Source organism: Pieris brassicae (assembly GCF_905147105.1).
Source record: "Pieris brassicae chromosome W unlocalized genomic scaffold, ilPieBrab1.1 SUPER_W_unloc_1, whole genome shotgun sequence".
Taxonomy (NCBI): domain Eukaryota; kingdom Metazoa; phylum Arthropoda; class Insecta; order Lepidoptera; family Pieridae; genus Pieris; species Pieris brassicae.
Genome location: NW_025575866.1, coordinates 328,201 through 340,941, shown reverse-complemented (window position 1 = coordinate 340,941; position 12,741 = coordinate 328,201). Strand labels below are relative to the sequence as shown.

At 39.9% G+C, this 12,741-nt stretch overlaps 1 protein-coding gene across 1 annotated transcript; it reads right to left on the bottom strand.

Moving 5' to 3' along the window:
- Positions 1-6,395: 6,395 nt before the first annotated feature.
- LOC123719042 (very low-density lipoprotein receptor-like) lies at positions 6,396-8,736 on the bottom strand. Its single transcript, XM_045676135.1, has 4 exons — positions 8,608-8,736; positions 8,065-8,229; positions 7,270-7,520; positions 6,396-6,584 (listed from the first exon to the last, which is right to left on the bottom strand). Exons 1-4 carry the CDS (start codon positions 8,687-8,689, stop codon positions 6,396-6,398), a joined length of 687 nt encoding a protein of 228 aa, XP_045532091.1. The 5' UTR covers positions 8,690-8,736.
- Positions 8,737-12,741: the final 4,005 nt, after the last annotated feature.

Below are 12,741 nucleotides of genomic sequence, written 5' to 3'. Positions count from 1 at the left end.
GGAAAATAAATGTTATCTTTTAGAAAAGAATGAAGCTTTTAGTCTTTAAGTTTCGTATGTTTTTACCTTAACACATTCCATTATATTATCTTAGCACGACGTTAGATTATATTATAAGCAGTTTCCGCATATTTAATAATGTCATTCAACTGCCAAGATATTGTGACCGAATTTTGCAATCATGATATTTTTTTTTTTAATTTGCTTTATGTAGATACATTACATACTGTGCCAATACTGTGATTTTTGTTAATTTAAGTTGAACAAGATGTGATTATATAAAAATATAATTATTATGAATAAATTATGATAAATAAGTGTTGTTTTTGTCACTTTTCATTAGTTCCGCTTTTTACCGAGAAAAAACAACAAAAACCTTAACTACTTTTGTCATTTAAAAGTCGATTTCCGACTATATTTTTTTATAGACCGGAAAACCTTATACAATTATGAAAATTTAACAAGTATTTTGGGTCCTAATTAAATTTGTACAGTTTTATCATTTGTGTGTACCAAGTCTTAGTAAACATGTTTCACTTTAGGTTATTAGAAATGAAAACAATCATACATCATTTACAATGTTTATTAGCACCACAATAATTCGTAATAAACAATATTTAAACAGCTAGCGAATATAAAACAATTTTAAGTGGTAACACTTGATATCATTAAGTGGAAGTAATTTCTTTAATAAATTTTGTCATGATTTTTATGACTAGCTATGTAGAAATTATGGCGCTACCGTTTCCCGCTAACGTTACAAACGTAATACATTTTTCTCTATTTCTATGAAAAAACAGATGCGTTTTGTAATGCTAAAAATTAAAATACAAAGAGTAGATAAATAATGTGTGTTAAAGTTTTAATTAATGTTTTAGGGATTGTCCCCACGTCTTCAACATGCCATATGCGGCAATACATTTAATTAAATTAAATATCAATATTTGTCATTGTTTTTCTTCTTTTAATGAATTTTATATTATGGTATTTTTCTTAGAAATCAAAAGAGGTTTTAGTGTATAGTTTCGCTATATATATATTTTTAGTGCGACTTATGAATAAATACATAATATAAAAAAAAAACTATAAAAATCTAACCGTAGTCGCCTTGTTCGTTTTCAGATCCAAATACTGAATACTGGCTGATGCCGTATTCGCCTAATACAATAAACCCTTATCAACAGCTAGGGTCATACTCGTAACACCTGCGAGGTGGGCGTCGTTGTTAGAGTCGATCAACACACGACGCTGGCTGCCATCACCCCTAGCGGTCTCGATACGTTCACCGCCGTTAGACTGCGCCGCCCAATAGATGTCTCCCGTGTGCGGGTGCGCTGCTAGGGCACTTACGTTAAACTGTTCAGCGTATAAGGGCGTAAGTCGCTCACCGCGTAGACCGGCCACAGCGAGAGTTTTACGTGCACTAAGGTACAAAATCCGCGCTGACCATTGTACGGCGAGCGCACGCGGCTGTGATACCCCACTATCAGCGATAACGACAACGTGCCCGCCTCGCACGTCGGCTCTTTTAATCTCATTTGTATCTGTGTCCGCCCAGTATACGGCGTGTTCGGGAGTGAACACTTGTAGGGACGAGGGCGTGGTTAATTGCGGCCCAGCCAATGTGGGTGCCACTTGTGCTAAGGCGCCCGCTAGAGCGAGACCGCGTACAGCCCCGCTCACGCCTACCAGCAAGAGTTGCTTTTCAGCTGGAAAGAATAAAAAACATGAAACAAAACCAATATCAAATAGAGCTCTTAGAAACACGATGGACTTTCGACAATTTTAATGTATTTTTCGATACAAAAATACTCGATAAACTTAACAAAATGTATGTTAATTGATCCCGGTAATTTTAAGTTCAAGGAATAGTATCTTGCATCTGATTAGAAATCTTCATTTAAACAGTTGAAAAGTTAATAAGTCATGTTAATGTTTAATGACATCATGATAATGATAGACTGAAGTCGCTCACTCTAAACACGATTACAGACTTATTTTCGAAATAAAAATTTATGAACAATTGTATGTGTAATATTGTATTGTATTAATTGTTAACACACAATAATGTAGAAATAAGTATTCACGAATTTTGAACAAACTCTTTATTTATTCGAGCCAGAATCGTGGATTGACCCTTGTTATTTAAAAACCCTTGATTTTTAAATTATCGCGAGTAGAATGTATATTGAATAAAACATTAAAAGAATAGCTTACAGAAAAAACAAAAGTAAAATTAAATTTTGTGAAAAATTTAAAATTATGTAAACAATGTTTTCTTTAAATGTGTAAAAGTTATGTTAATAAAAGACAATACTAAGAATAGCTTTCAATAAAAAAATATGAAATGTTACGTTCACAAGTAAGATTGTCAGATGTGAGCCTCATTAAGTGCGGACATGCGCAGACGCGTTGTTCGGGTGTATCTATGAGACAAAGGTGAGAGCAATTCCCGTTGTTGACGCCGCATGGATTGATGAGATTAGCCGGCTGTCTACCGGGATGAATCACCTGTAATAATTGATTTTAGATTCATTAAGACTTGCATAAAAATATAACAAAATTAATCACACATTTGTATCCTGCAATTCCAAGAATGAATCCTACTTTAGGGAGATTCAGATTCATTACTTGGAGCAGGGCCGGATTAAGAAAAAGACTCGGAGCAACATAATAGTGGAGGCACCCAAATTATCTTCCAAAAAAAACGAAGAAAAAAACAGTCGAGTTTTTAATTGTAAAACAGTATATATTCATTTAGTATTTAACAAACATATACAAATATAACAAAAGAAAAGTTAATTATAGAACGGAAAGGAGGCAAGGCCACGTAACACTTCGCATATGTCCTCGCCCGCGTACGTAACCGTATGTATGGAGTCTGAGCGTGCGTCGATCCAATAAAGTCTCTCTGCACGGTGGTCTAGAGCGATTCCGTTAAGCCATGCGCCCTCGCCCGTTGATTCGACGCGTACTATACGTTTGCGGTCGCGTCCGGCCAGAGTTGCACGTTCGATTCGCGGCGCACTTTGCTCCCAATCGCTCCAGAAGAGAAAACCCTAAAAAAATCCGTCATGTATTTTTTAAAACTTAGAACATAAACCGATAAATTATTTACTTCGTATCTGAAGCGTGTGTCTCCCAAGATAAGGTCTAGAATTCGAATCACGGCTGTGCAGTTTTTGTAAAAGACTTTTCTTTCCATTTACAATTAACACTCACACTGCATGAAACTGGCATGCCAAAGAAATAAAAACCAGTGGCGTGTGTCAGTCCCTTCCTTGTACTATTGAGAAAATATAACCTTCCCATAATCAAAGGAACGAACAAATTCCTGCTTATAAACCATTTGGTGATGAAGACGTCCAGTACTAACTTCTGCCTAACCCAAACTATTGTATCCCCGTAAATAAAACTTAGAACTTTTAGGTTCAAAGTGGCGAAGACTTAAGACGTAAGACTCCGTCTGTATATAACACTACACTATAATGATTAATTCCTTGAATAAACTAATCTTTTGTACCTATATGTAGTTTGTATTTACTATTTTTCCTGCGGCCCTCAGATAGCCACCTAACGGTGCCAAACGGTTATCTGTCGGTTAACGCCTTGTGCGGGAGTGTTTTTGTCCGGGGTGCATACACCGTGCCTTTTTCAAGGCGCGTAACAGCCCCTCCGCTTCCTCCAAGTCCTGTGCACGGCCGGGCCTCCTAGTAGGCACGTATTGGGGAGTAGGTACGCCAACTACTCTCTAGCAACCGGCTAAACACAGGTCCACTGTTGGACGGGTCCTGTCACATCCGTAGGGGCTCTTATACCCAATCTCCTACGGGCTGGTTAGGTCGGTGACAAACCACACCTCCGCTATCACCAGCGGAGACACACCACATTGTAGGGCAAAATCACTAGCTTAGGTACTTAGTGAGGTGACTCACTTAGGCAAACTAGGTACACACACCCGTCGTCAACCTGTTGGCTTCCCGCCTTCAGAATGGTGTCCGGGGATCCACCCCCTGACATAAGAAGAATTCTGCTCTTTCTCCAAGAGCGTTTCCCCGACGCATTGCGGGCTTTTAACGAGTCCGTAACCGCGGATTCACCGCGTTCGCCGTCGCCATCGCCACGTAAGGCGAAGAAAAATGCCTCCGCGAAGGCATCGAAACTCGTTACCCGCCCTCGCTCGCGCTCGCACTCACCACTCCCTGAAGTGGGAAGCGCCAGCGATGAGGAGACGGGTTTAAATTCACGCCCGTCATCGGTCATGTCGACCCAATCCACTCCGGCGGTAGCGGCCGACGAAGCCGCACAAAATTCATCTTCCGAGAGCGACGGCTTTCAAACCGTCGGCCGGAAGAAAAAGCGTTCGGCCAACGGCGGTCCCCCCGCCAAAAGGCCCACTCAAGCCGCCAACCCTCCGAAGAGGGATCTTAGTTCCCTATTATCGGGAAAACCTGCGCCCCCCGCCCCCCGCCCCCGCGGACCGCATCAAAACCCCCCCGCCCGTGTACGTTAGGGACAAGGGCGCCTGGCCGGGGCTATCAAAAATTCTCGACACTAAGTCGATAACTTACAAGGCCCGAACGTTAAGGGATAACCTTTGCGTTCAGGCAAACCCCGTAACAACCCCACCAGTTAACGCCCTATCAGCCTTCTCAATACGCTTAGCAAGCTTTACGAGAAGGTACTTAAAAAGCGCCTTCTAGACTTTGCCCTAGATAAGGGGCTCATTCCCGATGAGCAGTTTGGCTTCAGGCCGGCCCACTCGTGCGTTCATCAAGTCTATCGAATCACGGAGCACATCCTCTCCGGGATGAATAGCTCCCTGAAACCGAGAGCCACGGGTGCGCTCTTCTTCGACATAGCGAAAGCTTTCGACAAGGTCTGGCACAACGGCTTGGTTTACAAGCTCTACCACCTTAATGTGCCACTAAGACTCGTGCGTATCGTACACGACTTCTTGTCCGACCGCTCAATGCGCTATCGCGTAGAAGGAACGTTATCGTCTCCTCGCCCCATCATGGCCGGAGTCCCTCAGGGCTCGGTCCTCTCGCCCCTTCTGTTCACGCTGTATACCGGCGACATCCCTAGGGCTCCCAATGTGGAGCTAGCCCTCTATACCGATGACACCGCTCTCTATACCACCCACAAAGATAGAGGTGTCATTGTGGACAGACTCCAGACCGCTACCACGTCGTTAGGCGAATGGTTTCGGAAATGGGGCTTCCAAATAAATCCCGAGAAAAGCGTAGCAGTTCTCTTTGCCAGGGGCAACCCCGGTGCTATCGCTAGGGATAAATTTCACCTCAAGACAGAGGTAACCCTATACGGGCAAGCCATTCCATGGCAAAAGTCCGTTAAGTACCTAGGAGTCACGCTCGATAGCGGCATGTCTTTCCGAAAGCACATAGCCGCCGTTCGCAAGAAGGCCCATTTTGTCCTCTCTCGCCTTCATTTCCTCCTAAATAAAAGGAGTCAAATGTCTCTCAGACACAAGGTCACCCTGTACAAGGCCTGCATCCGACCGTGCATGACATACGCTAGCGTAGTCTTTGCACATTGTGCCCCCTCCTATATTCACCGGCTACAGGTGCTCCAGTCGCGATTCTCATGAATCGGTGACGCCGGTGCGCCCTTCGGTGCGCCCTTCTATGTGAGAAACGTCGATCTCCACCACGACCTGGAGCTCCCTACCATAGCCCAATGGATGAAGTTGGCGTCCACACGCCACTTTGACAAGGCTAAACACCATCCCAATCCGCTGGTGCATAATAGCATCAACTATTACCCCTTCCCGACAAAAAGGGCTCGTAGGAGGCCCCGACACATACTAACGGATCCGGACGATCCAATTACTGTAGCAAACAATAAATTAAATGCCGCCCGCGCGGCCAATAATAAAAATAGAAATTCACAGACTAGGGTAAAAAACCGCCTTCACCGGGGAAGGCGAGGACCTTTACTTCGCACTTCGCTCACTACAGTGAGCTTCCGTCCTGCCCGTCAGGCGATTGACCGCCCCGCGACGGCCCAAGCCGAGGTTCGAGTCTCACAGGAGACGCCCTTGCGCTAGCCGCGGGACATAACGCCATTCTGGCCGAGCTACGCTCGCCAAAACAGCCCGAGCTGAGCTGTAAAGGCCCTTAAGGCCAACAGCGAGATTCCTTTTTTTTATTATTATTTTCAACTATGTCTCAAAAATACTAGTTTCCCTTTAATTTATTATTAGCAAATTCAGAGAATCTGACTGGCAATAATTAGAAGTTTAGAGTCAATCCTTACAAATTTTGTATCGTACGTCACTAAATAAATAAATACTTAGTTACTCTACATATAAAAATCTATATTTACCGCATCGATCAGCTTCGTCAGCACCGTCAGCGCAATCGGTAGCATCATCACACAATTGTAAGAGCGGCACATCTAGTCCCATTATCGCATCGCAGAGCCGGCCAAACGCAATCATCTTCCAGGGTTGCCGTGGTAATCGGGCTGGTAGTCACTACTGGAGGGGATGTAGACATCCCCCCACAGCCCGCTTCATCAGAGCCATCGAGACAATCTACGCGAGCGTCACATCTAAACTTCTGTAGTTGGTAATAAAATAATAAAAATAAATATTTACAAAGGAAATGTTAACAATATTTCAGGTTCAATTATTCCCTATGACCTGATTCTGAATATTTACTATGTACCATGAGGCACTAGAGAGCTCATAAGAGCTGATAACTATATTATTATAAAAAAAAACAAAAACTGTAGCTGTCTCTTTTCATCACAGAGAAAACAGAAAGAGACGAAATGTAATTACTATTTTTATAGGACTCTCTGAGGCTCAATGGACCTGATAGCTATATTATTATCAACAAAAACGCATAACAGTAGCTATCTCTATTCATCGCAGCGTAAACAGAAAGAGATGAAAGGTGGTTATTATTAATTATAGGACTCTCTGAGGCTCAATGGACCTGATAACTATATTATTATCAACAAAAACGCATAACAGTAGCTATCTCTATTCATCACAGCGTAAACAGAGAGATATGAAAGGTAGTTACTATTTTTTATAAGATTCTCTAAGGCTCATAGGACCTGATAACTTAATATCAACAAAAAAAGCAAAACAGTAGCTATCTCTTTTCATCACAGCGAAAACAGAAAGAGACGAAAAGCGGTTACTATTTATTAAAGTACTCTCTGAGTCTCATAGGAGATATCATTTTTCAATAAGAAAAAACAAAAAGAAACATTTGTTTCACATTTACTCCTCACCTGTCGAATACACTCTCCATTATTACACTGGAACTCATGAGGCTCACATATGCCCCCGCGATCTTCCTGTCCCGTATGACCCCTGCGTCGTGCGGGCGTAGCGGTCGTGGACGTCGTGTGGCGTGCTGGTCCACGACAGGCGAGCTCATCAGATGCGTCTGTGCAATCAGCGTGTCCATCGCAGTAGTACTCCCAGGGTACACACGCCCCATTCGTACATTTGAACATTACGCTTGAACATTCCACGGGTTCTGTTAAATGACAAAATAGATTAAAACAAAATAAAGGGAATTTTAAAAGCGTTTCAGCGTTCATTTTTCAAGTTCACAGGATCTTGTTTCACTTATCAACTTAAATGCCTTTTTATCGCATATTTGGTTTCTTTTTTTTTATAGAACAGGGGGCTCACCTGATGTTAAGTGATACCGCCGCCCATGGACACTCACATTGCCAGAAGGCTCGCAAGTGCGTTGCCGGCCTTTTAAGAATTGGTAGGCTCCTTCCTTGAATGACCCTAAGTCGAATTAGTTCGGAAACACTTCAGTGGGCAGCTGGTTCCACATAGTGGTGCGCGGAAAAAACTGCCTTTGAAAACGCTCAGATGTGGAACGACAGGATAATGAAACTCAGCGGGTGTTAGACCGAACAACTCATCTGAACACGGATCCCCATGGTAAATAAGGTAGAAGATGCAGAGACACCCAACATCTCTACGCAACGCCAAGGGATCAAGCCACACGGAAAGTGATTGGTCGTCGTCTGTGTAAATTCCAATGAAATCTTCTGTATAAATACCGCAATTTTGCTCGTCACTGCGATCTTGTGGACCGCAGTCTGGTGCGCCATCACACCGCCAAGTGGCAGGGAGACAGCGTCTCGAACGTGCGCACGCGAACTGCGCGGCACCGCACACCACGCGCGCGCACCATGCACCACTTTCGTCAGACCCATCACGACAATCTAAATATTTGGGTAAAAACACATATTTAAAAATAAAAATTCAATTCAGGTATCAGCGATATACCTTCATATTCAGAAACTATAATACTCATCGAGCTCTTTCTTTCACAGCGTAAACATAATTTGACAGAAAGAGACAAAAGAGTAATTTTAGGCATACATGGTTAATGTCATTCAATGTCAAAGTGGATAAAGGGAGAGATATATAGTAAGTGGAGAATCGTGGTGCCTCTCACAAATCTCAACAAGTCGTGATGATATAAACATTATATGCTTATACAATAAATATTGTATGTTTTAAGATCAATTTATTTTCCAATACAAATACAGCACAATAAAAACATTAGGCATTAATCCCGATAGAAAACCAATTATTACCTTTAAATCCATCGCAGATCCAGCCTTTAGGTATGCATCGGTTTGCATCGCACTGCATCGCACTGCATATAATGCTCGGCATCGTAGGTCATGTTCGCTAAAAAATGAATGCAATAATTTTACCACTTTCGCTGTCATTATAGTAAGAAGTCTGTGCCTGACACGATGAGCTGTCCTCGTGAATACGTTGGAATCTAAGCTATCATTTATTTATTTATTTGGAAACAAAACAGACCTATACAATAATAAAAAGTTAAAAATAAGACAGATTGGATGTATCCACAAAAAGGTTCACTAATAAAAAAATTGATACAGAGCATAGCAAAACAAAACATGACAACACAAAATTTATAAATCCGGACAACGACAAACATACCTGTAGCCATAATAAAGAAGTAAGATACAAGGATTTTCAAATGAAGCAGTAGAGGAGGGCGAAAAGGGTTTTTTATTATTCAATGGTTAACGCGCCCTAACGGCGAAAAAAAACCTATAAATGTATGAAGAAGTGACTGAAGAAGTTGGCAACATAGTGACTTGTAATGTTCCCTGAGAATATTTTTTTTTATTAGGACCACATAATTAGGACAAACACATGATATAATTGACATAGACACAAAAAAATATATAAAAAGCGGTGCCGTCCCTATAACATGTGGACACGACCAGCGAAATCAAGTAGATACAATATACAGTGTTAATACGAACAATCATAAAAATTAAAATACAAACCATAAAATAATTAAACTATTTGAACAAAGAAAATAAAGAATAATGTAGAACCAACTTAAAAATGGCGACTTACCACAGGGCCCTGTAGGCGAAGCGTTTTCGTCCGATCCGTTTTGACAGTCCGCGTTGCCATCGCACACCAGTGATCCGTCGATACATCGCCTATTAAAAAAAAAATATGGCTACGTTTATAACACAAATTACTTGGTATCACCTTAACAATATACCATACCAATAGTCCAACGTAATTTTACATTCTTTGTGCCATATGAAATTATTAAATCTTATCATTTTTCGCTCTGAGACTAATAATACCAATTTTTTTTTTACATTATATTCACAAAACCAATCTGGCGCAATAAGATGAGACTGTGTTTTCATTAAAAAAAAATGTTTTTAGTGTAAGTTCTATTTTTGTTTAAAATAAAGGATTTTATATATACTAACACTGATTTAAGCTAAAAGGACGCAAAATTTGAAGACACTTACCCTCGGCCGCAATGAAAATGTTTAGCGGGACAAACGTGTGCTGTATCATGAGGCGTGGCCACGCACGTACGCCCGTCAGCGGCGAGCACGCGTCCGGTTCCACACGCACATGTATGTTCGTCCCCTTGCTGCCTGCTGCCCTCTCATTGGTCAGTGCGATCGCTGCCTTGCTGCCTGCCGCCCTCTCATTGGTCGCTTCACGTCTTCGGTGTTTGGACATCGGGTTGAAGGCTGCAATTTATGAACGTGGGTTTACCTGCGGCCCTCAGATAGCCACCTAACGGTGCCAAACGGTTATCTGTCGGTTAACGCCTTGTGCGGGAGTGTTTTTGTCCGGGGTGCATACACCGTGCCTTTTTCAAGGCGCGTAACAGCCCCTCCGCTTCCTCCAAGTCCTGTGGATGGCCGGGCCTCCTAGTAGGCACGTATTAGGGAGTAGGTACGCCAACTACTCTCTAGCAACCGGCTAAACACAGGTCCACTGTTGGACGGGTCCTGTCACATCCGTAGGGGCTCTTATACCCAATCTCCTACGGGCTGGTTAGGTCGGTGACAAACCACACCTCCGCTATCACCAGCGGAGACACACCACATTGTAGGGCAAAATCACGGAGGATCATCAATCAAAGGATGTAAACGTTCCAACATTATAAATGCTCATATCTCAGTCAAATGTTAACCAATCTTCAATATTGATATAGTTTTAGATTCGCCGTTCAATTTTCTATCTAACGATGTAATTTTTTTTAAATAAATCGACTAGTTTTTGAGTAATCGATGTAAACGTTCCAACATTATAAACGCTCATATCTCAGTCAAATGTTAACCAATCTTCAATATTGATATCGTTTTAGATTCGCCGTTCAATTTTCTATCTAACGATGTAATTTTTTTTTAAATAGATCGACTAGTTTTTGAGTAATCGATGTAAACGTTCCAACATTATAAACGCTCATATCTCAGTCAAATGTTAACCAATCTTCAATATTGATATAGTTTTAGATTCGCCGTTCAATTTTCTATCTAACGATTTAATTTTGTATGTAACGGTGTCTAAAAAAAAAAAAAAAAAAAAGTCAGCCAACCAAACCGAAACAAACCTAACCTGTTCGCCATTCAATTTCCTATCTAATGGTGTAATTTGTTTCGAGTTATCGATGTAAATGTTCCAACATTATAAACGCTCATATCTCAGTCAAATGTTAACCAATCTTCAATATTGATATAGTTTAAGATTCGCCGTTCAATTTTCTATCTAACGATGTAATTTTTTTAAATAAATCGACTAGTTTTTGAGTAATCGATGTAAACGTTCCAACATTATAAACGCTCATATCTCAGTCAAATGTTAACCAATCTTCAATATTGATATAGTTTAAGATTCGCCGTTCAATTTTCTATCTAACGATGTAATTTTTTTAAAATAAATCGACTAGTTTTTGAGTAATCGATGTAAACGTTCCAACATTATAAACGCTCATATCTCAGTCAAATGTTAACCAATCTTCAATATTGATATAGTTTAAGATTCGCCGTTCAATTTTCTATCTAACGATGTAATTTTTTTAAATAAATCGACTAGTTTTTGAGTAATCGATGTAAACGTTCCAACATTATAAACGCTCATATCTCAGTCAAATGTTAACCAATCTTCAATATTGATATCGTTTTAGATTCGCCGTTCAATTTTCTATCTAACGATGTAATTTTTTTAAAATAAATCGACTAGATTTTGAGTAATCGATGTAAACGTTCCAACATTATAAACGCTCATATCTCAGTCAAATGTTAACCAATCTTCAATATTGATATAGTTTAAGATTCGCCGTTCAATTTTCTATCTAACGATGTAATTTTTTTAAAATAAATCGACTAGTTTTTGAGTAATCGATGTAAACGTTCCAACATTATAAACGCTCATATCTCAGTCAAATGTTAACCAATCTTCAATATTGATATAGTTTTAGATTCGCCGTTCAATTTTCTATCTAACGATGTAATTTTTTTTAAATAAATTGACTAGTTTTTGAGTAATCGATGTAAACGTTCCAACATTATAAACGCTCATATCTCAGTCAAATGTTAACCAATCTTCAATATTGATATAGTTTTAGATTCGCCGTTCAATTTTCTATCTAACGATGTAATTTTTTTTAAATAAATTGACTAGTTTTTGAGTAATCGATGTAAACGTTCCAACATTATAAACGCTCATATCTCAGTCAAATGTTAACCAATCTTCAATATTGATATAGTTTAAGATTCGCCGTTCAATTTTCTATCTAACGATGTAATTTTTTTAAAATAAATCGACTAGTTTTTGAGTAATCGATGTAAACGTTCCAACATTATAAACGCTCATATCTCAGTCAAATGTTAACCAATCTTCAATATTGATATAGTTTAAGATTCGCCGTTCAATTTTCTATCTAACGATGTAATTTTTTTAAATAAATCGACTAGTTTTTGAGTAATCGATGTAAACGTTCCAACATTATAAACGCTCATATCTCAGTCAAATGTTAACCAATCTTCAATATTGATATCGTTTTAGATTCGCCGTTCAATTTTCTATCTAACGATGTAATTTTTTTTTAAATAGATCGACTAGTTTTTGAGTAATCGATGTAAACGTTCCAACATTATAAACGCTCATATCTCAGTCAAATGTTAACCAATCTTCAATATTGATATAGTTTTAGATTCGCCGTTCAATTTTCTATCTAACGATTTAATTTTGTATGTAACGGTGTCTAAAAAAAAAAAAAAAAAAAGTCAGCCAACCAAACCGAAACAAACCTAACCTGTTCGCCATTCAATTTCCTATCTAATGGTGTAATTTGTTTCGAGTTATCGATGTAAATGTTCCAACATTATAAACGCTCATATCTCAGTCAAATGTTAACCAATCTT

What these genes read in the sequence shown, in the direction of transcription:
- LOC123719042 (XM_045676135.1), bottom strand. Translation starts at nt 8,689, where the DNA reads ATGCCGAGCATTATATGCAGTGCGATGCAGTGCGATGCAAACCGATGC. An exon ending in CAGTGACGAGCAAAATTGCG is followed by an intron (nt 7,521 to 8,064) that starts GTATTTATACAG and finishes GTCATTTAACAG; the next exon opens with AACCCGTGGAATGTTCAAGC. An exon ending in ATGGAGAGTGTATTCGACAG is followed by an intron (nt 6,585 to 7,269) that starts GTGAGGAGTAAA and finishes TACCAACTACAG; the next exon opens with AAGTTTAGATGTGACGCTCG.